This window comes from Mizuhopecten yessoensis, unplaced genomic scaffold (assembly GCF_002113885.1).
Source record: "Mizuhopecten yessoensis strain PY_sf001 unplaced genomic scaffold, ASM211388v2 scaffold1359, whole genome shotgun sequence".
Taxonomy (NCBI): Eukaryota; Metazoa; Mollusca; class Bivalvia; order Pectinida; family Pectinidae; genus Mizuhopecten; species Mizuhopecten yessoensis.
Window position 1 is genome coordinate 369521 of NW_018404007.1, and position 26950 is coordinate 396470.

General features: G+C 37.9%; 3 protein-coding genes across 3 annotated transcripts in view; 1 reads left to right on the forward strand and 2 right to left on the reverse strand.

Moving 5' to 3' along the window:
- The window catches only part of LOC110460149 (zinc finger FYVE domain-containing protein 26-like), a 64544-nt gene extending 45004 nt beyond the window's left edge, over positions 1-19540 (forward strand). Inside the window, exons 25-43 of the mRNA XM_021512891.1 lie at positions 216-311; positions 836-992; positions 2835-2978; positions 3256-3437; positions 3978-4111; positions 5182-5404; positions 5554-5714; positions 6852-7028; positions 7154-7319; positions 9774-9869; positions 10148-10207; positions 12099-12245; positions 12834-13031; positions 13994-14244; positions 14777-14951; positions 15819-15878; positions 16269-16451; positions 16759-16809; positions 17220-19540. Of these exons, the coding sequence (XP_021368566.1) occupies positions 216-311; positions 836-992; positions 2835-2978; positions 3256-3437; positions 3978-4111; positions 5182-5404; positions 5554-5714; positions 6852-7028; positions 7154-7319; positions 9774-9869; positions 10148-10207; positions 12099-12245; positions 12834-13031; positions 13994-14244; positions 14777-14951; positions 15819-15878; positions 16269-16451; positions 16759-16809; positions 17220-17381 (2823 nt within the window). The 3' untranslated portion in view covers positions 17382-19540. The remainder of the gene's footprint in view (positions 1-215; positions 312-835; positions 993-2834; positions 2979-3255; positions 3438-3977; positions 4112-5181; positions 5405-5553; positions 5715-6851; positions 7029-7153; positions 7320-9773; positions 9870-10147; positions 10208-12098; positions 12246-12833; positions 13032-13993; positions 14245-14776; positions 14952-15818; positions 15879-16268; positions 16452-16758; positions 16810-17219) is intronic.
- LOC110460159 lies at positions 17398-21700 on the reverse strand. Its single transcript, XM_021512903.1, has 3 exons — positions 20007-21700; positions 19573-19826; positions 17398-17412 (listed from the first exon to the last, which is right to left on the reverse strand). Exons 1-3 carry the CDS (start codon positions 20656-20658, stop codon positions 17398-17400), a joined length of 921 nt encoding a protein of 306 aa, XP_021368578.1. The 5' UTR covers positions 20659-21700.
- Positions 21701-21886: 186 nt separating this feature from the next.
- On the reverse strand, positions 21887-24424 carry LOC110460326 (sperm-specific H1/protamine-like protein type 2). Its single transcript, XM_021513168.1, has 2 exons — positions 23817-24424; positions 21887-22139 (listed from the first exon to the last, which is right to left on the reverse strand). The coding sequence occupies exons 1-2, from the start codon at positions 24369-24371 to the stop codon at positions 22092-22094; spliced, it is 603 nt and encodes a 200-aa protein (XP_021368843.1). The 5' UTR covers positions 24372-24424; the 3' UTR covers positions 21887-22091.
- Positions 24425-26950: the final 2526 nt, after the last annotated feature.

A 26950-nucleotide genomic window follows, 5' to 3' on the forward strand; every position in this document is an offset into this window, starting at 1 on the left:
ATCTCAAAATGGTTCTGCAGAAAGTTTATACAACACAAACAGCTGTGTATGTAATTACATACATGTATTTGTCTAATTGAACAGTTAAATTAATTTATCATGGTAAGGATTGAGTGAGATTGTAAGTTCTGAATCCTCCTCAGGCAATCAGACTTGATTACATGCATTGAGATGTCATGAATGTATTTTATAATAGCCTGTTTGTCGTATGTCAGGTGTTGCTGTGCCTGCCGAGCAATATCCGGGGAGAGTACTGTCATCTAGTGTCTTCTCCAACTCTTCTCATTGAACAGCTGCTTATGAATATGAAGGTAAGTGACAGTAGTTCACTGAAAGTGTACTAAGAGTACCCGGTATGTCTTGTATGCTAAACAACTTGTGTTACATATTCACAATGCTGTTATTGACAGTCCTACAAACTATTTGTTAAATATTAGTTGATATATATGGACCTAGAGGCTTAACCGCTTTAAGCATTCGTCCATTATTATTCAATTAAATTCAATTAACTGAGAGTCTGTCTTCTGCAATGATTGATTTGGAGTATAAACTTATCTGTTGTGAAATGTAGCTATTATCATTTGAATGAAAAGATTTAATAGGTTGATCACTTTCAATAGCAGTCTTGTAAGATAAAATTAGAATTGAAAGTGTGACACTGTGATAGTCGTTGCTTAAATTAAAAAAAATGTGATATCTATTCACCAGTCCGAAGTTCTTACCAATAAAATAATCAGCATATCCTGTCTCTAAATCTATACCACCATACGTCATACGTCCTAAGAAATATTGGATAGTGTAACACTGACAGTTAAATATGACCTTGACCTTACAGATTGACCTTGCTGGTAAGGCATATGAAACCATCAGGAAGGACCAGGTCAAAGTTCAAAATCCAAGTCTGAGGTTCACTGTAGAGCAGTTCAACCACCTGGTGGCAACCTATGCCACAAAGGCCCTGGAGTTTGTCACAGTACAGGTCATTGTATCAGGTCAGTGTCAAAGGTTATCAGATGTAGTGTCAAAGTTCATTGTGTTAGTGTCAAAGTTCATTGTGTGAGTGTCAAAGTTCATTGTGTTAGTGTCAAAGGTTATCAGGTGAAGTGTCAAAGTTCATTGTGCGAGTGTCAAAGTTCATTCTGTTAGTGTCAAAGTTCATTGTGTCATTTCAATGGAAAGGATAATTAATTATATGATATACATCATTAATACATGTTAAGACTTTAAGATATACTATAAGGAGCTTTACACTACACAATTAGTGTAAATCATGAAATAATTTAGACAGTATTAATTGGTTTACAAGAAAAAAGAGGAAAAGACTATTTCAGGAATTTGCTTGTCATGTTGTAAATAGATGATCCGAAGGACCAAAGTGAGCTTATGCTGTGGGGCAGCGTCCGTCGTCCTTCGTCAACTTTTTCTTTAAAACCTATCTCCTCCTAAACGCCAAAGAGGATTTCAACCAAATTTAGACTGAAGCATCACTTGGGGAGGGTAATCATTTCTTGAATAAATGGGGCTGGTTCAACCCCTAAGGCCAGGGGGGCGTGGCCCTGAAGGGGAAATTTCCTAAATTTGCTTTAAAACACATCTCCTGCTAAACGCCAGAGAGGATTCAACCAAATTTAGTCTGAAGCATCAGTAGGGAAGGGCAATCATTTTAAAATAAATGGGTTTGGTTTGACCCCTGAGGACAGGGGGGCGGGGCCCTGAAGGGGAACTTAGCTAAATTTGCTTTAAAACGCATCTCCTACTTAACGCCAGAGAGGATTTCAAACAAATTTAGTCTAAAGCATCACTAGGGGAGGGCAATCATTTCTTGAATAAATGGGGTTGGTTCGACCCCTAAGGCCAGGGAGGCGTGGCCCTGAAGGGGAACTTTCCTAAATTTGCTTTAAAACGCATCTCCTGCTAAACGCCAGAGAGGATTTTTCAACCAAATTTAGTCCGAAGCATCAGTAGGTAAGGGCAATCATTTTTAAATAAATGAGGTTGGTTCAACCCCTGAGGCCAGGGGGGGCCCTGAAGGGGAACTTAGCTAAATTTGCTTTAAAACACATCTCCTGCTAAACGCCAGAGAGGATTTCAACCAAATTTAGTCCGAAGCATCACTAGGGGAGGGCAATCATTTCTTAAATAAATGAGGTTGGTTCGACCCCTGAGGCCAGTGGGGTCGGGGGCCTGAAGGGGAACTTAGCTAAATTTGCTTTAAAACGCATCTCCTGCTAAACGCCAGAGATGATTTTAACCAAATTTGCTCTGAAACTTCATTAGGGGAGGGCAATCATTTCCTAAAGAAATAAGATTGGTTCGACCCCTGAGGCCAGGGGGGCGTGGCCAATACCCTATACGCTAATACCCCCTAATTGCTTGAGTGGATTGTACAAAATTTGGTCAAAAACATTATTGAGAAAGAACAAACATTTCTTAATTGAATGAGGTTGATTTGACCCCTGCGGTCCTAAGAAATGGTACAGCTAGATTATCATATTCTATTGTGCAGTTTTCAAAAATTGTTAAAAATTGGTTTCTAGGTTTATAAAAGCTTATAGTTGAATGAAAATATAAGTATTGTCTAATTACACTCTGTAATATGACATATTACTTATTTCAAAATCTGTTAACATGGCAACTCAATGGAGGCCCCTGATTAGTTGAAAGTCAGATATTGTGGTCCCAGTTGGGTTAGAACATAGATCTTGTCTGGTTTTGAGGAAATTTCATATAAAGATGTACTAATGCATTCAGTTGTAATGACTTATATATACACAGGTACAAGCAATACAGGTGCAATGGACCTCTTGTTTTTATTCATAAATCTTACATTAAAGGGAAGGAAAGAACTCATTCACAATTATCAAATTCATCCATCCCTGAGAAACATGATGGGAGCACAGAGCATGCCCTATTATCAACCAGAAAATCGGTTGTGTTTGAGACATTGAGGGCCAGCAGAAGGAGTGTGGATATATCAGGTATGGTAACCACCTCCCATTGTCTACATTGTCTACACATTGATACCATAGATATCTAACACTTAGTCTGTTCAATAGGATTTTACCATCAGATTAAAACCTCTGTGTAATTATAAACAAACGTGTTATTTATAATCAAAAATGATAGTCACAAGACTTAGTGATAATAGTCATCACTGATAAATAACCATATATGTTTAGATTTGTCAATTCTACTCCATAAAAAAAGTTATGTACAGTGACCACACTTAGGAATTAATTTTACTTTTCATGACAGCCCTGCAGAAAACCTCTACTAGTGCCCCTTCACCAGGCCTCCCCCCAACCCTGGCACACCGTCAGAGTCCTGGTGGTAGTCAACTGTTTGTGATGCCATCAGAACCGCCACCCAAGGACCGGTGGGTGCAGGACAACGCCACCGACACCTGTATGGTCTGTCACATGGAGAAATTCAGCATGGTAGGCCTCTCAAATGTTTTTGGTTTGTTTGCATTTTACATCCTATTAACAGCTATGGTCATTTGAGGACTTGCCAGGTTTTGGTAGTGGAAGAAAGCTTGAGTTCCCAAAGAAAAAAACGCCAACTGATAGCCAGTACCTGGTGACTGCCCCACATAGACCTCAAACCCACGACCTAGTGGTGGAGGGCTAGATAGCAGAATGTCAGACACCTTAACCACTTGGCCGCCACCGCCCTTCTCATATGTTATAGCTCTCATTTAACTCAGGTGTATAATGGTATGTCACTCAGATAGGTCACACAATTTAATATTAAAGGTAAAGCCATGTCTAGTCATCATAGATAGTCCAGAAACTGTATCCTTATCAACATTACATAGTGTTGATGGCTGAATAGAAGACCCACCTCATTGATTCCACAGTATCAAGGTTGCAAGTTGGCAAAATAAAGGAAAGTGTCATTTCAAGATGAATTGCTTACAATATTAAGTAGCCCTACATGTATTAACAACTTATTATGTACTTTGCTGTTTGTTTCAGTTCAATAGGCGTCATCACTGTCGGCGATGTGGTCGTTTGGTGTGTGCCCAGTGTTCTACCAAGACCACCATGATACAGGGAATTAGGGCAAGGACGTGTAACGACTGCTTTGATCAAACTCACCTCTCACACAGGTACAAACTCACCTATTACACAGGTACAAACTCACTTATCATACAGGTACAAACTCACCTCTCACACAGGTACAAACTAACCTATCACACAGGTACAACCTCACCTCCCACACAGGTACAAACCCATCTCTCATACATGTACAAACTCACATATCACATAGGTACAAATTCACTTATCACACAGGTACAAACTCACCTTTCACACAGGTACAAACTCATCTCTCACACAGGTACAAAATCATCTCTCATACAGGTACAAACTCACATATTACACAGGTACAAACTCACTTATCACACAGGTACAAACTCACCTCTCACACAGGTACAAACTCACTTATCACACAGGTACAACCTCACCTCCCACACAGGTACAAACTCACTTATCACACAGGTACAAACTCATCTCTCATACAGGTACAAACTCACTTATCACACAGGTAAAAACTCACCTCTCACACAGGTATAAACTCACCTCTCACAGCCACAAACTCATTCCTTACAACGGCATACACTTACCTCTTACACAGGAATAAACTTCACTCACAGGTACCTTTTCAGATCAACATCAAATATCAATAAATATTAATTTGAGGTTCTTATATACTGCTTAATAACAACCTAGTTTATAGATAGTCTCAAAGCGGTTCACAAATTATCATCCGTAGTTATATGGTCTTTGCAACCAGCCAAAATCTTTCTCAACTCCCTGGGGAGCATACAGCCGGAGCTGCCATTTCGGAGCTCACAGCTAGCATTCAACAATTCTAGCACTGCCCAACCACGTACTCATTTACAACAGTGTGGTGACGTGACTCAAACCCGGAACCCTTCGGTCTCGAGCCCGGCTTCCTACCACTGGACTACCATGCCGCCTTTAGAAATACAAAATAGTTCCCAGATCAACATCAAAGACAGTGTGATCACTGAATCAATGTCAAAGAAAGCTTGATCAGAGACTACGGTTGTAAGATAGCACGATTAGAGAGTACAAAAATAGGTCATGTTTCTATCTAAATTCTGATTATTTAAAGATTCCAGAAATAAACTTAATTAATTTTGTATTACTGCAGTAAGCTTGCTAAAATTCAGCGAGAGGCTGCCAGGAGAGGAGGAAGTCCAACAGAGTTCCGACGTGCTTCTTCTACCAACAACCTTGGGGACATAGCATCTATCAAGGAGGACAGTGTGGGGGAGGATACTAGTTACATGGAACAGCTGGAACTGCAATGGCAGCTAAAGGCAGGAGATGACTCTCACAACTCTGTGGTCAGGGATGATTTCTGTTTTGAGCAGGTGAGTGAGAGGGAGAAGGGAGTCGGTCTGGGGCAGATGAGAAAGGGTGGGGAAATATTCAGGCTTATCTATGTTAGTTTCTAAAGATAAAGTGGTAATGATTTAATGATATGTTTAACCATGTGTTTGATAAATCCTGATTGTTACAGGCACCCAGTACATCATTGTGTATGTCCATCCTGGATCTCCATAGTAACACCAAGGCCAGTGGCCAGTTGGTCCTACAGCTGTGTGATGATCTGTCTAAACACCTAAAGTCCATTGCTCCTGGACTTCCCAACCCAGAGGTGGATTACAGCCTTGTTCTGAGGTAGGTTACATAATACTGGTAGAATTACTTGTCTTGTTCACTTTTGTCAGGTGCTTATCGTAATGTATTAGCATACCTCTCATTATTCTATTTACATCTAATATGTAATATTGAAATCAATGATTTCAAAACATTTGACAAGAGAACAAAGTGCCATGTCTCATTTTGTGTTCAGTATATTGTGACCAGTATATTGTGACCAGTATTTTGTGTTCAGTATATTGTGACCAGTATATTGTGACCAGTATTTTGTGTTCAGTATATTGTGACCAGTATATTGTGACCAGTATATTGTGTTCAGTATATTGTGACCAGTATATTGTGATCAGTATATTGTGTTCAGTATATTGTGACCAGTGTATTGTGACCAGTGTGACCAGTATATTGTGACCAGTATTTTGTGTTCAGTATATTGTGACCAGTATATTGTGACCAGTATTTTGTGTTCAGTATATTGTGACCATTATATTGTGTTCAATATATTGTGACCAGTATATTGTGACCAGTGTGACCAGTATATTGTGACCAGTATGTTGTTACCAGTATATTGTGACCAGTGTGACCAGTATGTTGTGACCAGTATTTTGTGTTCAGTATATTGTGACCAGTGTGACCAGTATATTTTGACCAATATATTGTGACCAGTAGTTTTGTGTTCAGTATATTGTGTTCAGTATATTGTGACCAGTGTGACCAGTATATTGTGACCATAATTTTGTGTTCAGTATATTGTGACCAGTATGTTGTGACCAGTATATTGTGTTAAGTATATTGTGACCAGTATATTGTGACCAGTGTGACCAGTATATTGTGACCAGTATATTGTGACAAGTGTGGCCAGTATATTGTGACCAGTATGTTGTGACCAGTGTGACCAGTGTGACCAGTGTGACCAGTATATTGTGACCAGTATGTTGTGACCAGTATATTTTGTTCAGTATATTGTGACCAGTGTGACCAGTGTGACCAGTATATTGTGACCAGTATTTTGTGACCAATATATTGTGACCAGTATATTGTGTACAGTATTTTGTGACCAGTATATTGTGACCATTGTGACCAGTATGTTGTGACGACCAGTATATTGTGACCAGTATATCATCATCTTTGTAAACTTTGCCTTTAACTCCTACACAGTATGATGAAGAGCCTGTTGTTTCATGCCAAGATGAAGTTTAGTGAGTGTGGCGAGACACAAGGTCTAGGTCAGTGTGAGCTATATCAGGGTCGTATAGACATCCTCGGGGTGCTAGTGGCCGACAACTACCGGGACCTGCCTTCCCTCCAGGAGCTCACCAAACCAGACATAGTCAGGTAACTATAGACAACTAATCCCTGGTTGGTGTGGTTACCAACAGCTTCATTTGATAATCGTAATATTTACTTTAACTTGTTTTATTCTTTTGTGACTGATTTTTTATTCTGTCATGCTGTTTTAGGCGCCTACGTGACAAGCTTATTGAAGCAGAGCGTCTTCCTCTCGCTGTGGAGGTGTCCACAAAATGTGGTCTGGACCCTGCTGGTGTGTGGGCTGCCTGGGGCATGAGCTGTCTCCAGGGTGGTGACTTCAACAGGGCAAGGGAAAAGTTAGGCAGGTGTCTCAAGGTATGTAACAAGTGTCTCATTGTACAAGTGTGTGTGAGAACAGGTGTGTTGGTGTATGTCACTGGTGTCGCAAGGTATGTAACAAGTGTCTCATTGTACAAGAGTGTGTAAGAACAGGTGTGTTTGTGTATGTCACTGGTGTCTCAAGGGTATGTTACAAATGTCTCATTATACAAGTGTGTGTAAGAACAGGTGTGTTGGTATATGTCACTGGTGTCGTAAGGTATGTAACAAATGTCTCATTATACAAGTGTGTGTAAGAACAGGTGTGTTGGTGTATGTCACTGGTGTCGCAAGGGTATAAACAAGTGTCTCATTGTACAAGAGTGTGTAAGAACAGGTGTGTTGGTGTATGTCACTGGTGTCGCAAGATATGTAACAAGTGTCTTATTGTACAAGTGTGTGTAAGAACAGGTGTGTTTGTGCATGTCACTGGTGTCGCAAGATATGTAACAAGTGTCTCATTGTACAAGTGTGTATAAGAACAGGTGTGTTGGTGTACGTCACTGGTGTCACAAGGTATGTAACAAGTGTCTCATTGTACAAGAGTATGTAAGAACAGGTGTGTTGGTGTATGTTACTGGTGTCGCAAGGTATGTAACAAATGTCTTATTGTACAAGAGTATATAAGAACAGGTGTGTTGGTGTATGTCACTGGTGTCCCAAGGTATGTAACAAGTGTCTCATTGTACACGTGTGTGTAAGAACAGGTGTGTTGGTGTATGTCACCAGTGTCACAAGGTATGTAACAAATATCTCATTGTACAAGAGTATGTAAGAACAGGTGTGTTGGTGTATGTCACCGGTGTCGCAAAGGTATGTAACAAGTGTCTCATTGTACAAGTGTGTGTAAGAACAGGTGTGTTGGTGTATGTCACCGGTGTCGCAAGGGTATAAACAAGTGTCTCATTGTATTAATGTGTGTAAGAACAGGTGTGTTGGTGTATGTCACTGGTGTTGCAAGGGTATAAACAAGTGTCTCATTATACAAGTGTGTGTAAGAACAGGTGTGTTGGTGTATGTCACTGGTGTTGCAAGGTATGTTACAAGTGTCTCATTGCACAAGTGTGTGTAAGAACAGGTGTGTTGGTGTACGTCACTGGTGTCGCAAGGGTATAAACAAGTGTCTCATTGTACAAGTGTGTGTAAGAACAGGTGTGTTGGTGTATGTCACAGGTGTTGCAAGGTATTAACAAGTGTCTCATTGTACAAGTGTGCGTGAGAACAGGTGTGTTGGTGTATGTCACTGGTGTCGCAAGGTATATAACAAGTGTCTCATTGTACAAGTGTGTGTAAGAACAGGTGTGTTGGTGTATGTCACTGGTGTCACAAGGTATGTAACAAGTGTCTCATTGTACAAGTGTGTGTGAGAACAGGTGTATTGGTGTATGTCACCGGTGTTGCAAGGTATGTAACAAGTGTCTCATTGTACAAGTGTCTGTAAGAACAGGTCTGTTTATGTATGTTACAGGTGTCTCTAGGTATGTAACAAGTGTCTCATCTTATATGTGTGGAAGAATAGGTCTGTTAGTGTTTGTCACTGGTGTCTCAAGATTTCTATATGACTGGAGTATCATCTTTTCTAGATAATGTGTGTTTCTGAAGTATGCTACAACCTACTGTCTCAACATCCCTAGGGAATCTGTTGTATATTATTATTGTAACTAGTGCCACTGTACAGAGATCTCTTTTGTAGGTATTCATGGATACTACCTTCATGTACAAGTCCTTAATGATTTTTTTTTTAGTTTGTCTTTCAGACAAACTGATCTAATACCACAGGGTCTTTCGTCTGTCCTTCAAAAATTTCTTTAACCAACTTCTTATTTAGAAATGCTAAATTTAATTTCATCAAATGACAGAAAACCTCTTTAGTTGGTGGGAATAAAAGTTCAAAGTCATGTGTAAAAGGTCAAGGTCATGGCTACAGCATTCCTGACTAAGTTTTCTTACAATGTTCATGACACTTAACACAACCATTCATGACATTAATTTCTGGAGATCACTTAGGTCAAAGTCATATGGTCACAGCTACAAAATTGTTAGCTGATGATGGGAAAACTTTAAACTTAATTTAATGAAATATACTTCATATCTTTTCACACCATAGCCCATACTTTTTGTTTTACACAGATAAGTGCATTGTGTCACTTCCGTCACTATCCTACAAGTATTATGTACCCCATACTATCAGTCTGTCTTCAACAATGTTTTTTTTTTTTTTTATTTATTGGTGATAACTTTCCTGTATATGCAGTACGTTAACCACGAGGAAGAAAATTGCATAAACCCTGTGTAAATAGAGAATAAGTACAGTATCCACAAATGTTACCCATTACTTCTATGTAGTTAACACACTGGATTGCTAGTACAGCACACGTCCCTTTTTTATCATTATATATGTTACATGTGTAATTGTAATTTGTGCACCAGTATATCATTTATGGTTTCCAGGTACCAAAAGATAGGAACCAGAGCCAACAGGAATCTACACTACTGTCTGATATCATCAGCTGTCTGGAATCTATGTCTGGGGTCGGCTCAACAGAGGTCAGTACCTGTGTTTGTAGGGTCAGGGGAGGTCAACCTATAGTTTGGGCAGGGTCAACAGAGGTCTATCTTTGTCAGTGTAAGGTCAAAAGAGAAAGTCTGGGATATTCTCCACAGAGGTAATTTTGTAAAGAAGAATCCCATCGCGTCAGTCTTTATCAGGTTATGGACAGTATTTGATTGAATACTGATTTATGTACTGTTAGAGACAACAGCTCACACTGTGTATATAACAAAAAGCTGTAAAACATAATTAATGCTGAACATTTGTTTCTTAGTATCAGATGCTGTTGACCAATCCTGGCTCTGTTAAAAGTATACTAGCCTGTCCTACTGCTGTAAGTACTAGTTTTAGTCTGAACCACTAATAATTTGAATCATATTGCCAAATGCCACTGAATTAATTCTCATTCTGTGCCTGTTTTTGACTCAATTTTTAGCTCACCTGGCCCGAAGATGGTGCCATATCCGGCATCAATATTTTACTTTAAGCAACTTCTTCTGAATAACAAAATGTCCAGGGTGATGATATTTGGCCATTAGCATGCTAAGATGAAGGGCTACCAAGTTTGTTCAAATGAATGACCTTCACCCATATTCAAGGTCACAGGGGCCAAATATGTAAAAATCTTTAAATGACTTCTGAAGAATAACCATAAGGCCAAGATATCTGGTCAGCAGTATGCTGGGATCAAGGGCTACCAATTTGTTAAAGTGAATGACCTTGACCCACTTTCAAAGTCACATTTGGTCAAATGAGCCAATTTCAAAATAAACAAAAAGATAGGGTGGTGATATTTCAACATATTGACCTTGTTTGACTTTCAAGGTAACTGGGTGAAATGTTTTTAAATCTAACAGGTTCTTTTGAATGACTTTAATCATAAATACTGATGTGATTCAGTATGTCACTGTATGTGACTCATTGTGACCCTTATGTGACTCAGTCTGTCCCTGTATGTGACTCATTGTGACCTTGTATGTGACTCAGGCTGTCCCTGTATGTGACTCATTGTGACCCTGTATGTGACTCAGTCTGTCCCTGTATGTGAATTCGTCTGACCTTGTATGTGACTGAGTCGTCTGTCCCTGTATGTGACTCATTGTGACCCTGTATGTGACTTCATCTGTCCCTGTATGTGACTCTGTCTGTCCCTGTTTGTGACTCCATCTGTCCCTGTATGTTTTGACTCAGTCTGTCCCTGTATGTGACTCAGTCTGTCCCTGTATGTGACTCTGTCTATCCCTGTATGTGACTCAGTCTGTCCCTGTATGTGACGCCGTCTGACCCTGTATATGACTCAGTCTGTCCCTGTATGTGACTCTGTCTGACCTTGTATGTGACTCAGTCTGTCCCTGTATGTGACTCAGTCTGTCTCTGTATGTGACTCAGTCTGTCTCTGTATGTGACTCCGTCTGTCCCTGTATGTGACTCCGTCTGTCCCTGTTTGTGACTCCATCTGACCTTGTATGTGACTCAGTCTGTCCCTGTATGTGACTCATTGTGAACCTGTATGTGACTCAGTCTGTCCCTGTATGTGACTCATTGTGACCCTGTATGTGACTCAGTCTATCCCTGTATGTGACTCCGTCTGTCCCTGTATGTGACTCCGTCTGTCCCTGTATGTGACTCCGTCTGTCCCTGTTTGTGACTCTGTCTGTCCCTCTATGTTTTGACTCAGTCTGTCCCTGTATGTGACTCTGTCTATCCCTGTATGTGACTCAGTCTGTCCCTGTATGTGAATCCGTCTGACCCTGTATATGACTCAGTCTGTCCCTGTATGTGACTCCGTCTGACCTTGTATGTGACTCAGTCTGTCCCTGTTTGTGACTCAGTCTGTCCCTGTATGTGACTCCGTCTGTCCCTGTTTGTGACTCTGTCTGTCCCTCTATGTTTTGACTCAGTCTGTCCCTGTATGTGACTCTGTCTATCCCTGTATGTGACTCAGTCTGTCCCTGTATGTGAATCCGTCTGACCCTGTATATGACTCAGTCTGTCCCTGTATGTGACTCCGTCTGACCCTGTATGTGACTCAGTCTGTCCCTGTATGTGACTCCGTCTGACCCTGTATGTGACTCAGTCTGTCCCTGTATGTGACTCGGTCTGTCCCTGTATGTGACTCAGTGTGTCCCTATATGTGACTCAGTCTGTCCCTATATGTGACTCAGTCTGTCCCTGTATGTGACTCAGTGTGTCCCTATATGTGACTCAGTGTGTCTTTGTTACAGAGCTATACTGATGAGGCTGATGTGGAGTCAGCCCAGTACCAAGAATGTTTGTATTACCTCCGTACCTACGCATCTTTCCACACCATCGTCAGCTTCCACCGTGGGAATGGCTATTGGATGAAAGCTACACAGTACATACTTGACCATGTAAGTTTACTGACAAGACAATGTTAATATCACAATGTCCTTTTTGTTATCACGTAGCTGCTTTTATGTTATTTCTAAGTGAACATCATCATTTTGAGAAAAATGTTGAATGTTGTACCGTGTTGAATGTAGCACAGTTGTACTCTGTTATTCAGAACCTCAAAAAAAGATTATCACAATATTATAAAGAAAAGAAAAAATCAGTTCAATACGTACTTCACAAATTTTGTCTGAGTGTCTCTTCCCTATGACTTAAGTGTTGGTCATGTTATTAATCAAATTGGCCCAACAGAGCTGAAGCTATAGCTATTAATGTTAGCTGAATCAGATGCTCTTATAGCAATTTTGATTCATGAAATCTAAAAGTTAGTGTTTTATTTAAGTATTTTATCACATGCAAAACATGTTAGATTGGCATAATATTATATCGCTGCAAATATCCCGCCCTTCAAAGGTAACTATGTCAATCATAAATATGTTAGGTCAATGATTTGATGTGAATTTTTAGTCTAGAGTATCAGGTATTGATGTGTTGGATTTGATTGCTGTTTACTGAAGCCTACTGAATTTTAAACCTCTATTTTGTAGAAGTGTTCCAGTGAAGTGTTTGTGGATGCCCTACTGTCGCCGGCCATTGAGGAAGGGCGGTTGGGGGAGTTAGTGGATCAGATGGTGATGATAGACCCTTCACTTGAGCGCTGGCATCCCTACCTAACCACCGCCTGTCGCTATCTTCTTAAACACAGGCTTCACCACACTCTGTACCAGTTCCAGCTCTTCATGAAGGTCAGTGTTAATGGGGTTAAGGTCAGTGTACAGGGAATGAATGTCAGTGTACAGGGGATGAAGGTCAGTGTTATTGGGGTTAAGGTCAGTGTTAATGGTATGAAGGTCAGTGTACAGTGGGTGAAGGTCAGTGTTAATGGTATAAAGGTTAGTGTACAGGGTATGAAGGTCAGTGAACAGGGGATGAAAGTCAGTGAACAGGGGATGAAGGTCAGAGTACACGAGATGAAGGTCAGTGTTAATGGTATGAAGGTCAGAGTACAGGGGATGAAGGTCAGAGCACAGGGGATGAATGTCAGTGAACAGGGGATGAAAGTCAGTGAACAGGGGATGAAGGTCAGAGTACACGAGATGAAGGTCAGTGTTAATGGGGTTCAGGTCAGTGTTAATGGTATGAAGGGCAGTGTACAGGGTATGAAGGTCAGTGTACAGTGGGTGAAGGTTAGTGTATAGGGGATGAATGTCAGTGTTAATGAGGTTAAGGTCAGTGTTAATTGTATGAAGGTCAGTGTACAGGGGATGAAGGTTAGAGTACAGGGGATGAAGGTCAGTGTTAATGGGGTTAGGGTCAGTATTAATGAGATGAAGGTCAGTATATAACGTGAGGGGTGTAATTCTGTTCAGTTTTATAAGTGGTAAAGGTAGTTGTATAAGGAGTGAAGGTTAGTGTATAATGAGTAAAGATCAGTTTGTACCGAGAGAAAGTTAGTATATATAACGATGAAAGCTCATACAATGTTTTGTGAATGAAATTTATTACAGGGTAAAGGTCAGTGTAATTGAGATTGCTAGATTGCTCTCTAAATCCTTGTTACTCTCAGCCACTGGCATTGTTGACATACTGATTGTCTTACTTGACATGTCCAATATCATGTAAAATTAAGATGAGTAATCTATTTCTATCTGACTTTAGAGAAAGATTTTTCACTTGGCTATAAACAACTCACTGATTTGGTTTCCAGGATTTCATTCGTGCGGCCATGACCTGTATTACTTATTTCTACCAGAAGGGAGCTCAGAGTTACCTTGACCTGTCAGGAAAAGTTAATTATTTGTACAAAGCTCACCAGCACCTACAGGCCTACCTTGATCCCTCCCAGTGGGGGAGCATTAGTCGCCCTCAGTTTCAAACTGATAATCACTCTGTTAACTGGGACAAACGCCCCGCAGAGGCCTCCATCCGGCTCATTCAGACCCCCGAGGAAGTCTCACGGTAAGTCATGTTGTATTTATGTTCTCTTCCTCTTCACTCCACATGCCTTTAAACTTTCCATCTTTAAACTGTGACCAGATCTCTCTCAGTTGTATGTTGTATTACCAAATGATCACATTAGATTTAACTGTTCACGTCCTGCTACATATACCCCTATAATTCTGCAGTGGTTGTGATCACACTTCAGCTTGACCAGTAGAAACCTGCTATACATACCAATGATAAGGTCACTCCTAGATGGACATCTCATAGATACGTTGTCTTTATAATGTTGCCTGGTATGTTACATGTTTTTGTATCTTTCTATATGGCCTATTAACAATGTAAGTTGTTTAAGGCCAAACAGCATATTGCTCGGTATATTCATTAGAAAAGCCACTGAACTGACAAACAGTGGTCAAGATTGCAACTTGAATAGGGAAGATATTGATTGCATTGAAAGCTTGAAAGTACTTTTTGATATCCACAATATATTAATGGAATTATTGATAATTACTCAATGTAAACTTGTGTTGTATTTTTACCCCGTCAGACATCTGATGATGGTCAGCCTACAGATTGAAGTGACCAAATTTTTACATGAGTGTCTCACGAACACCGAGGCAGACGCCACCAAAGTAGCTTCCTCCTATGTCAACATGGCCACCTCACAGCAGTTACCAACGTTAATGGGCAGTTCCAAGGTCAAGGGGGACCTGGTCATCATGGTAGGTACACTTCAAGGTCAAAGCTGGTTAATATAGTAGGTACAATTCAAGGTCAAACATGGTCAACATGGTAGGTAAAATTTAAGGTCAAACATGGTCATTATGGTAGGTACAATTCAAGGTCAAACTTGGTCAACATGGTAGGTACAATTCAAGGTCAAACTTGGTCAATATGGTAGGTACAATTCAAGGTCAAACTTGGTCATTATGGTAGGTACAATTCAAGGTCAAACTTGGTAATTATGGTAGGTACAATTCAAGTTCAAACTTGGTCATTATGGTAGGTAAAATTCAAGGTCAAACTTGTTCATTATAGTAGGTACAATTTAAGGTCAAACATGGTCAACATGGTAGGTACAATTTAAGGTCAAACATGGTCAACAAGGTAGGTAAAATTCAAGGTCAAACATGGTCATTATGGTAGGTACAATTTAAGGTCAAACATGGTCAACATGGTAGGTACACTTCAAGGTCATACATGGTCATCATGGTAGGTACAATTCAAGGTCAAACTTGGTCATTATGGTAGGTACAATTCAAGGTCAAACTTGGTCATCATGGTAGGTACAATTCAAGGTCAAATTTGGTCATCACGGTAGGTACAATTTTAAGGTCAAACTTGGTCAATATGGTAGGTACAATTCAAGGTCGAACTTGGTCATTATGGTATGTACACTTCAAGGTCGAACTTGGTCATTATGTTAGGTATGTTATATATCCTCTATTTATAATAATAGAAAATATAATCACTTGGTAAGTCTTATAAACTAGGCAAACTGTTTAGGTATGAAATTCCTTTCACTGTATTATGATAACTTATCATTGACAACACTTAAATACATTCTTTTCATTTGATCTTTATTTCAGATTTTACTCAGTGGAAATGACATTGTGCAAGCCTTTGGACTTGCCAATAAGATCTTGAAGGTACAGTGGTTTATTCTATTTCTCCCTACTTGTTTGGTAAATAAAGAATATCACATAGCTAATTCTATAGAATAATTTGTATCAGCCTGATATTGCTAAACTTCAGACTGACTAAAATCAGACAGGATTCTATTTTACTTCAAGCCATGTGATTTGTTAATTTCTATAATTTATCCCTAAAACTTTAAATCTTGTAATCGTTCAGGAAGGTATTGCACTGGATATTATAAAGGACTCAAATTTAAATGTGTCCTAATTAGCAAAGTTTAACTAATGTTTGCTAAGTAGTAAAGCTTAATGTATACTGATTAGGATGATTTAACACATGGGGTTTATAATCATCATTTTGAGATTTCAAAACTAAATCACACAAGTCCTTTTTGTTGCCAGGGATACCATCTGGGAGCAGGACCTCTTCTGACACACGCAGCTCGGGAGATGGCCAAGCAAAGTCACTATGACAACATCCGTCAGCTTTTGGATTGTATGGTCAAGGGTAACCTTGGTGACGATGACACAGTGGATGAACTGGTGGGGGCGTGTATCCTTGTTATCTCAGATAACCCTAATGAGGTAGGCTTTATTGATGACAGTGATCACTGTTATGTTGATAACTCTAGATCTATTCTGGTAGTTTTTAGTTTAAAATTCATGTCATTGGCATTTTGGTGTACTTTAATTATAGTCATTCAATTTGATTTTCAAGAATATTTTCAATATAATCAACCTTGTGTTTAATTAGCAGCACTGCTAAATATTATTTACATCTGTTAGCACAGATACAGGTTGTGATTTCAGTTATTGTTTGTGTTTGTATTTAAAATGAAAAATTAAGCTTGATGGGTCTGCACTGATCTTGATTTGTCTTTACTTTTGTCAGGCAAAAGAAGCAGAGAACCTGATCAAGCTCCTGAGGAAGGACACCAATAAGGTATCTATCTAAAATACAAAACCAGCTTATGTCATTTGCCTCTATCTCAGGGTACACTGACATTATATGTTGTACAATCAACAAAACTTACGTAGATCTAGCACTGATGACAGAGTTGCACTGTTGTGTATGTGGATCCTGGTGTTGTTCCATGGCTAGCTTATATTGGTCATCTATAAATATAGATAGATATGGATATGGTTTGGCTGATTATTTATCCTGATCTAACATTAAATCTGAAGTACTAGATTTATGTAAAATATATAAGACTGTATTGCGCTTTAACTACCAGTCTGAATATGTATTTGTAGAAATTATGATATTGAGGTTTTTGATATATCCCTAAGGAATTGAATTGGAAATCCTTTGACAAGACAGAATCTTAATGGGGACCAATGTTGTGTTTTTAGATCAATGCATACATCCTATGTGGGAAGCTGCGGTCAGCCTACCTAATGGCAGTGAAGTCTGAGAGAGTGGACGATGTCCAGCGTATAGCTGGGGCAGCACAACGTATGGGACAGACAGCCGTCAAAAACATCTGTAACAAGTGGCTTCAACAAAGGAAGTAGCTGTTACCAAGGGAAATCACTCCAGACATACCTAGTTCAAGGAAAGGATCAGTGATAAATAATAAGATGTAGCAGATGACATCGTTGACTAGTATTTGAGTTTAGCAATACATATTTATTGACTGTTAAAATACTGCATTGTATACACAGGAGGAAGTCTTTTTAAACTTAAAATTTGTATGCTTTGCTTGTGTTATATCAGACATGATTCTTCTAAATAGGTTCTTATATTTATTTACATACCTGCGTATTGTACAGAGTACAATGTGACCTACACATCAGATTGTTTGTGTTGTGATAGTATATTACCTCTGTGAAGCTATTTTATAGTAATTATTAACTCGTTAATGTTACAGTTTACCTACTCACACTGAATTTGTTTTTATGTCGTATTTGAAGTTCACAAGTCTATACAGCTCGGTGAATATATTCAGATAATGTATGTGAAATTCACATTTAATCAGCCTCAAAGGTAGAATGTATATCGTATAGTAGACGTCCTGTGTTGTTTACAAATGTCCACTGTACAAGTAATGTGAAGTAAGGTTGTGATACTATAATGTACAATTATAATTTTTAACGCACTTCAGGTGAAGACTAATTACATCTGTACTAATTATAATAATAAGATGAAACTTGCTTGTGTTTGCTAAGCTATATATGCATGAATTTTAAATTATTCGTATTATATGAAGCAACATTGAATTAAATAGAACCCACTGTACTGTGTATGCCATAAGCAGAGGGTGTAGTAATACTTAGTCTAACTGGCTTATAGAAGGTCTAACTAGTCTATAGAAAGTCTAACTGGCCTATAGAAAGTCTAACTAGTCTATAGAAAGTCTAACTGGCCTATAGAAAGTCGAACTAGTCTATAGAAAGTCTGACTGGCCTATAGAAATTTTAACTAGTCTATAGAAAGTTTAACTGGCCTATAGAAAGTCTAACTGGCTTATAGAAAGTCTAACTGGCTTATAGAAAGTCTAACTAGTCTATAGAAAGTCTAACTAGTCTATAGAAAGTGTTACTAGTCTATAGAAAGTTTAACTGGCTTAAAGAAAGTATAACTAGTCTAAAGAAAGTATAACTGGCCTATAGAAAGTTTGCTTTGTGTATTTCCTTTTCAATTGAAGTATGGCTCATTTTAAATTAGACCTAGTCTATAATTACAAACCATTCCAACATAATGATGTCCCTACTAGTATGCTGAGTCCTCGATCAATTGCTGACATCATACCTATTACAATGTGCTGAAACCCCGGTCTTTATTTATTGTTGCGTCGCCATGTTTGTGCCAAATATAAGTTATGTCTATAGTGCAATTCTGTCAAATCAATAGGCCAGTGTCACTAAATCAAGGTTAGTATTTAGTCATCATAGCATGTACATTGCAATCTTGTCAGCACTGGCTGTAAGTGTGATTTGGGGGAAGTATACTAGTATAGCTGTAAGTGTTATTTGGGGGGAGTATACTTGTATAGCTGTAAGAGTGATTTGGGGGGAGTATCCTTGTATAGCTGTAAGTGTGATTTGGGGGGGGTATACTTGTATAGCTGTAAGTGTGATTTGGGGAAAGTATACTAGTATAGCTGTAAGTGGGATTTGGGGGGAGTATACTAGTTTAGCTGTAAGTGTTATTTGGGTGAAGTATACTAGTATAGCTGTAAGTGTGATTGGGGGGAGGATACTAGGATAGCTGTAAGTGTGATTTGGGGGGAGTATACTAGTATAGCTGTTAGTGTGATTTGGGGGAGTATACTAGTATAGCTGTAAGTGTGATTTGGGGGGAGTATACTTGTATAGCTGTAAGTGTGATTTGGGGGGAGTATACTAGTTTAGCTGTAAGTGTGATTTGGGTGAAGTATACTAGTATAGCTGTAAGTGTGAATTGAGGTGTGCATACTTGTATAGCTGTAAGTGTGATTTGGGGGAAGTATACTAGTATAGCTGTTAGTGTGATTTGGAGGGAGTATACTAGTATAGCTGTTAGTGTGATTTGGGGGGAGTATACTAGTATAGCTGTTAGTGTGATTTGGGGGAAGTATACAAGTATAGCTGTTAGTGTGATTTGGGGGAGGTATACAAGTATAGCTGTTAGTGTGAATTGAGTGAAGTATACTAGTATAGCTGTAAGTGCGATTTGGGGGGAGTATACTAGTATAGCTATTAGTGTGAATTGAGGTGCACATACGAGTTTAGCTGTTAGTGTGATCTGGGTGAAGTATACTAGTATAGCTGTTAGGGTGATTTGGGGGAAGTATACTAGTATAGGTGTAAGTGTGATTTGGGGGGAGTATACTAGTATAGCTGTTAGTGTGATTTGGGGGAAGTATACTTGTATAGCTGTAAGTGTGATTTGGGTGAAGTATACTAGTATAGCTGTTAGTGTGATTTGGGGGAAGTATACTAGTATAGCTGTAAGTGTGATTTGGGGGGAGTATACTAGTATAGCTGTTAGTGTGAATTGAGGTGCACATACGAGTTTAGCTGTTAGTGTGATTTGGGTGAAGTATACTAGTATAGCTGTTAGTGTGATTTGGGGGAAGTATACAAGTATAGCTGTTAGTGTGAATTGAGTGAAGTATACTAGTATAGCTGTAAGTGTGATTTGGTTGAAGTATACAAGTATAGCTGTAAGTGTGATTTGGGGGAAGTATACTAGTAAAGCTGTAAGTGTGAATTGATGTGTGCATACTAGTATAGCTGTTAGTGTGATTTTGGGGAAGTATACTAGTATAGCTGTAAGTGTGAATCGAGTGAAGTATACTAGTATAGCTGTGAGTGTGAATTGAGTGAAGTATACTTGTTTAGCTGTAAGTGTGAATTGAGTGAAGTATACTAGTATAGCTGTAAGTGTGAATTGAGTGAAGTATACTTGTTTCGCTGTAAGTGTGAATTGATCGAAGTATACTACTATAGCTGTAAGTAGGAATTGAGGGAAGTATACTAGTATAGCTGTAAGTGTGAATTGAGTGAAGTATACTACTATAGCTGTAAGTAGGAAGTGAGGGAAGTATACTAGTATAGCTGTAAGTAGGAAGTGAGTGAAGTATACTAGTATAGCTGTAAGTGTGAATTGAGTGAAGTATACTTGTATAGCTGTAAGTAGGAAGTGAGTGAAGTATACTACTATAGCTGTAAGTAGGAAGTGAGTGAAGTATACTTGTTTCGCTGTAAGTAGGAAGTGAGTGAAGTATACTTGTATAGCTGTAAGTGTGAATTGAGGGAAGTATACTAGTAAAGCTTTAAGTAGGAAGTGAGGGAAGCATACAAACATAGCTCAAGGAAATGTGGCAAGCTCTACATATCAAGGTAAAAGCTGACAGTACCAGGCCAGCCTCCTCCCCCTTAATTTAGTGAAATATTAAATCATGAAACATATATTCTGACTAATTAAATTTTCATTTCCTTTTTATAATATTCATATTGATTCTTGTATTGTATTGGAGTAAGAACAACATTTGAAGGGAGGGTGGTTAAATTGTGGCCAACGTTAATCCTGGGGTTAGATAATCCTATGATGATGTCACTCTAGAGCTATCATTGTGTGGGTTATCACAGACAGAACACCTATGTATAAAGCCTAGTTTTTATTCAATCATAAAGTTAATTAGTAATAATTCATTTATATTGTATCCAAGGGTAATATACAGAAGTAAATGTAATATCTGATTCTGAGAGTATAACACTGTAATAAATACTGTCTGAGGGTATTATTCTGCAATTATTGTTATATCTGATAGTATAACACTGTACTACATGTTATATCTGATAGTATAACACTGTAATAAATGTTATATCTGATAGTATAACACTGTGATAGTATTACACTGTAATAAATGTTATGTGTGACGGTGTAACATTGTAATACATGTTATATCTGATAGTATAACACTAATAAATATTATGTCTGACGGTATAACATTGTAAATACATGTTATATCTGATAGTATAACTAATAAATATTATGTCTGAGGGTATAATATTATAAATACATGTTATATCTGATAGTTATATAGGAGGGTATTACACTGTAATAAAGAATACTTGAGTTTGTTAAGCTGTTAGAGTATATTACACTGTATTAGAATGTGATAGCTGAGGATATATCTGAGGGTATAATTCTGTAATATCTGACGGTATTACCATAAATAAATGTTATATTCCAGGGTATTACACTATAAAAATGTGTATGTGAAGGTATTCCATCAGAATGCTGAATCAGATATTTATTAAAGCGGCAAATGCTATTAAATGTACATACTAATATTTATGACTTATCTGTGATAAACATTATCAAAATAAATTGTATTTGTTGTCTTATCAATTTCATATTCATCCAAACATAAAGCTCATGCAGCATATGAAATTAATTTAAGAGACGGTTCAGTCTAATGTACATATGTGCCAATATGGCAAAAACTAAAAATTGACAGAATACATGCTAATATAGCATAATCTAAAACAACAATACAAACATTTATGAAACAATAATTAGGAATTTACAGCATAAAAAAGAAAAATTACACAAAAGAAAGTAAGCAGCCAAAAAGTCAATCTTTCATCTTTGTACAGATGGAACATGTACATATAGTGGGACCATCCCAGGTGTGGACCAGCCTCCGGAATTCTGGGAAGTATTCATATCTCTGCAATTCGTTTGGAAGACTGTTCCACACCCCGGCCACCTCAAAGGAGAATGATTTCTGTCTATACCTTGTAGTTTTTACAGATGGGATGCTGACTGTCAAGTCCCTTCTGAAATCATAAGCAGATTCCTTAAGTTTTACCAAGTCAAGTATATATAATCAGGAGAAATCTTGTGTAGTATTTCAAAAACTTCATAGCCCATATCTTTTAGCCTCTTAACATGTAAAAGAGTACTATTTGTAGATTTTAAAAGCTGACTAAAAGATGAGACATAATATCACTCTCCACGAATCTCCTGCACCCTCCTGAATCTTTTTCATCTTTCTCACACTTCTCAAGCTAGTAAAATCAGTAGGCAGAAATGAAAACTGGATATAATAAAAGAATTGTATATGATTCTCCTACCTTGTTTTGTTAAAATGCCCCCAATTCTTTTAAGAAGTCTAGAATCCTTTAAGCAAGACATGTGTATCAAAATTTAAAGATGAGTCAAAATTAACACCAAGTAACTTCCTTTCAATAGGAAAGTGATATGCTTTAAGTATATCCCCATAGGTCACCTAAATGTTTCTGAGCTGTCAGCTTCACACAATCAAATAGGGTGCTCCAATGATATTCCATTAGAAAATGCATTTTCGTTTACAAGTACTAAACTGTTTTTATTTTACTAAAACAACTATTGCTATTTACACGAAATTGGATGGAATTTCAATAGACAGCCTTACAGAAAATGAAATAACAATAGCTCTGTTGGATTACAAAACTCTTAATTCGAATCTCCGACAAAACGCCTTGCTATACTCCAACCCAGGTTCGAACTCCCAGCCAACACAAGGAGGGAAATGAACACCCTTTGTAACAGAGAGTAGTGTGCTTCCGCCGGGGATCGAACCAGTGACCCATAGCTTCCCAGTACCTCGCTTTGCCAAATAGCATCTGACGCGCCTTCTAAAGTTTGAACTTTCTATGAAATCTACGGCGGTGGATATTTTAATCATCATGATATGACCATGCAACGACAAAGTTGACTTAAAAATTTCAAAAAAAGAAATTTCAATTCAATAGGTTTTTTTTAGTATAGAGATTAAACAGAATTTGAAAGTGCCCGTTGATATATTTTAGACAACTGTTTGGATATATGAAGAACTAAAATAAGAAAAATCCAAACCGGTACATTTTAAGTTCAGATCAGTCTCTATAACTTTACCAAAATATCCCTATTTACGCGAGCTTTACTTCTCAAAACTCCTGGTCAGTGTTGTAGATCGTGTTACAATGGCTACATTATGCAATATTAATGACCAACACTAGTTGCGCGTTTTGTCAGCAATCGAGTCTGCATCAGACCTACTTAACTTCTACTTGTCGATATGATTACAAAGATAAACACAAGCTCGTTTAGTGTTTATCTTTGTAATCATATCAACGTTAAATAAAATTTATAAAATAAAAGATCGGGACCGTAACCCTACGTGCAGTTAAAACCAACTGCATACATAACGGTCACAATTTGCATGGGTGTTTTCATCGTAGTAGGAACGAGACATGTCTAAATACTCCAATATCAATTTGTGTCTTTTTGGGGAAGAGACATTGGCAGATTTAAGTAGAAAATTAAATGCGTTTTCTTCGAGTATCAATAGAGCTTCTTGAGAGGTATGGTTGGTCCTTTAAGGACCGTTAGATATAAGATAGTGTGTCGGTTTACGTCAGCAAATTCTACTTCTTTGAAGAGGATTTCTTTGACTTGGCTTTAGCTGCTTTTTTAACCTTGGGTTTAGCTACCTTTTTGACTTTGGGTTTTGTCGCTCTTTTCGCCTTTTTTGGAGACTTCTTGGGCTTCTTAGTCGACTTCTTCGCAGCTTTTTTGGGCGATTTTGCCTTCTTAGGTTTCTTGGTCTTCTTTGCAGTGGCCTTCTTGACCTTCTTTGCCTTTTTAGCCTTCTTTTTCTTGGGTGTCTTTGGTTTCTTAGCTGCTGGTTTGCCAATTCGGAATCTACCAGTAGCCCCAGTGGCAGTAGATCCCTTGGGTCTCACCAGTGCTCCAGTCTTTAGTCCACGAACCAAAGCAATCCTGATAGACGAGGATACCCTGGTCGCGGTGATGAACTTGCTGTAGTTGGCCATTATGTATTTTCTGATGGCCTGGACGGACGATCCCTTCTTGTCCTTCATAGCTTTAATAGCGGTAACGACCATCGACAATGTCGTGGGCTTGGTTACTCCTCCCTTTACTAGTTTCTTCTTGGCCTTCTTCGGTGACGCTTTTGGCGAAGCTACCTTCACTGGAGAATAACTCCTGCTTCTGCTTCTCGTATTCTTTCTTGGACTTACTGCCATGGTGCCGTGGATTTGAGTTTCTCAAGGAAAATAACAAATATAGCCAATACACAGTTTTCTCGTTGTAATATAGTCTTTACTCGAACCTGACCGAAGACGCCCCTTGGTACACGCGCCGTGGAAAGTTGTTGTGGCGGTAAACTTGTGTTTGTCTTTAAATATTTATTTCAAAATAACAACAAATTTTTCATCAAATTTTATAAAAAAAAAACATAAATAAAAGAAAGAGAGTGCAAACGAAAAGAAATTGTGTTAATTTGTCAAAAATGTTTATTCATTTCATTGAAAAATGTTCTGAAACATGGCAAAAAACGTAAACTTGTCAACAACTTTATCAAATATTTGTTTAAAATCTATTTTGAAATGAACAAAAATTGAAATGTTTTATATTTTCCCGCAATATGTATACCAATTTAAGTATATATATATACATTTCCCCTTTCACGCGCTCATTCACTGTTTAATTTCATTCTGAAATATGGACTAGAAACACAGCATCGGGTGTAATTCTGCATCGGCCATGTTGTTTCCGTAGTAGGCCATCTTCATTTATCTATGTCAGAATAAAAGAACAATAAAATGATTCTAGATCTACTTAATGATAAGTAGATCATACATCCACAGTATTACCATATTGCTTCTGGAGTCAAATATTTTGAACCTAACGGTCGATCACTGAATGAACATAACAGGCTAATAATGGGCCTACTTTATCAGGTATTTGCACTTTTTATTTAAAAGGTAAGTTGAAGGAAGTACATATCAATACAAAGCAACGTTAACAATAATGTTCGAAATATATAATGACATTATCCTAAATGTATCTAATAGCTGGTGCATCATTATGAAACAAGCAAAGCCACTTTAAAGATCGAGGTTATCAACGTTATTGCTTGGGTGTTTTATTTAGCTAACGGATAAGATTAACTGAGTAGAAATGGATTTGAAAAATCATCTTCTAATAAGGTTAACAACGTTAAAAACAATGGTGAACGTAATGACCCAAAAGAAATGTATACAAGTTCAAGTTCAATTTGTTTATTTAAGTGTCACATATCACAATTACATTTATGTTCATTAATACATATAAAATACTTGTACAAAATATAAATCAATTCCATTGGTACATATAAAATACTTGCAGTTGGCTGTTTCCTAGAACTTAAAATAGTTTGTTTAACATAAAAAAAACCCACTTGTAATAGGGATCAATATCGACATTAGATTATTGTGAGACTACCCTGCTTATTATTATCAACATGTAGGTTGCAGTGACTCAAAGTGCGCTACCTTAGGGTTGGGGAGAGCCCTACCAGCGAAGACAGGTCGCTCTGCGCCCCTGCAATCATACGATGTAACTTTAATTTTTTTTTTTTTTTTTTTTTTTTTATTTTTTTTTATCAGTCTAAAAATAAATAAATAACAGGTTAAAAGTAATTGAGAAATCGATTGGCTCCAAGCGGTTGGGGAGAGCTCTACCGGCGAGGGCTTCTCGAGGTCCCTTCTTAAGGTTTCATTTAATAGTTTAAAACACGGTTAAAAGGGCAAATTTTTAGTATTGATCAATAATTAACAAATTAAATAATATTTCAAGGTCTATGACCTATGGTTATAACATACGTATGGTAAGGTGTATAAGCTCTAGTAAGAAAAGACACATGGAGCTTAGGCTATTTATTTACAAAAGATTAAAAAAAAATGGGCATACAATGAATAGACCTAAAATAAAGAGAAAGTGAGAAACAACAATCTGTGCTAATTTCTCTAATCAGTGTTGGGACAAGTTTTGGAGAACAGACCGTTTTTGGGTATAGCCCAAAAAATATTGACCAGTATCAAGAAGAATTCACATCCTCCAAAAAATGAAAAAACATAGCGTCTACAGGGATCAAACTGATCGCCGGAAAACTACACTCCACATCCTGTTATGATTTACTTAATTATGTTACAAAAATAAACATTTTATGGTACCAACTTTATTTCTCTTATGTCCGCGGATGTCTAGAATTTAATTATATTCTTCGAAACTCATATTTTTTTTCGGGTCTGAATTCATTCATGGTCAATGTTGGGCCCCATTGTAACTTCTTTGTTAGGCGTGCATCTAGGACCTACTACAAAAGCCAAGAAAAACCCTAGCAAAACTTTCACTATTAAAATCGACTGAATTACAATTTACATTTCCAATCGAATTCCTAAGCTGATTAAATATCAAAGCTTACTCTTTTATAAAACCGTACTCTTCGTTTGTTTACAGGATTTATGTTAAAAGGAACAACAATTCCGTCTTTGCGTATTGTAGAGTTATCTTCTCTTGTGAGCAGGCATTGTTTGTTACGTCATTGGTTTGTGTGAGAAAATTACGTCGTTTACTCAAAAAATGATGACGATACTCTCTCAAACAAATGACGTAACAATCAATACCTGCTCACAAGAGCAGATAACTCTGCAATACGAAAAGACGGAATACAAGTAACACAATCTTCAGGATGAGTAAAATACTCAGTAAACTGAGGAGTCTGTGCAGGACAAATAATCTGCCAAAATTGGATCTAGCAAACTAGATTTACTAGTACCTA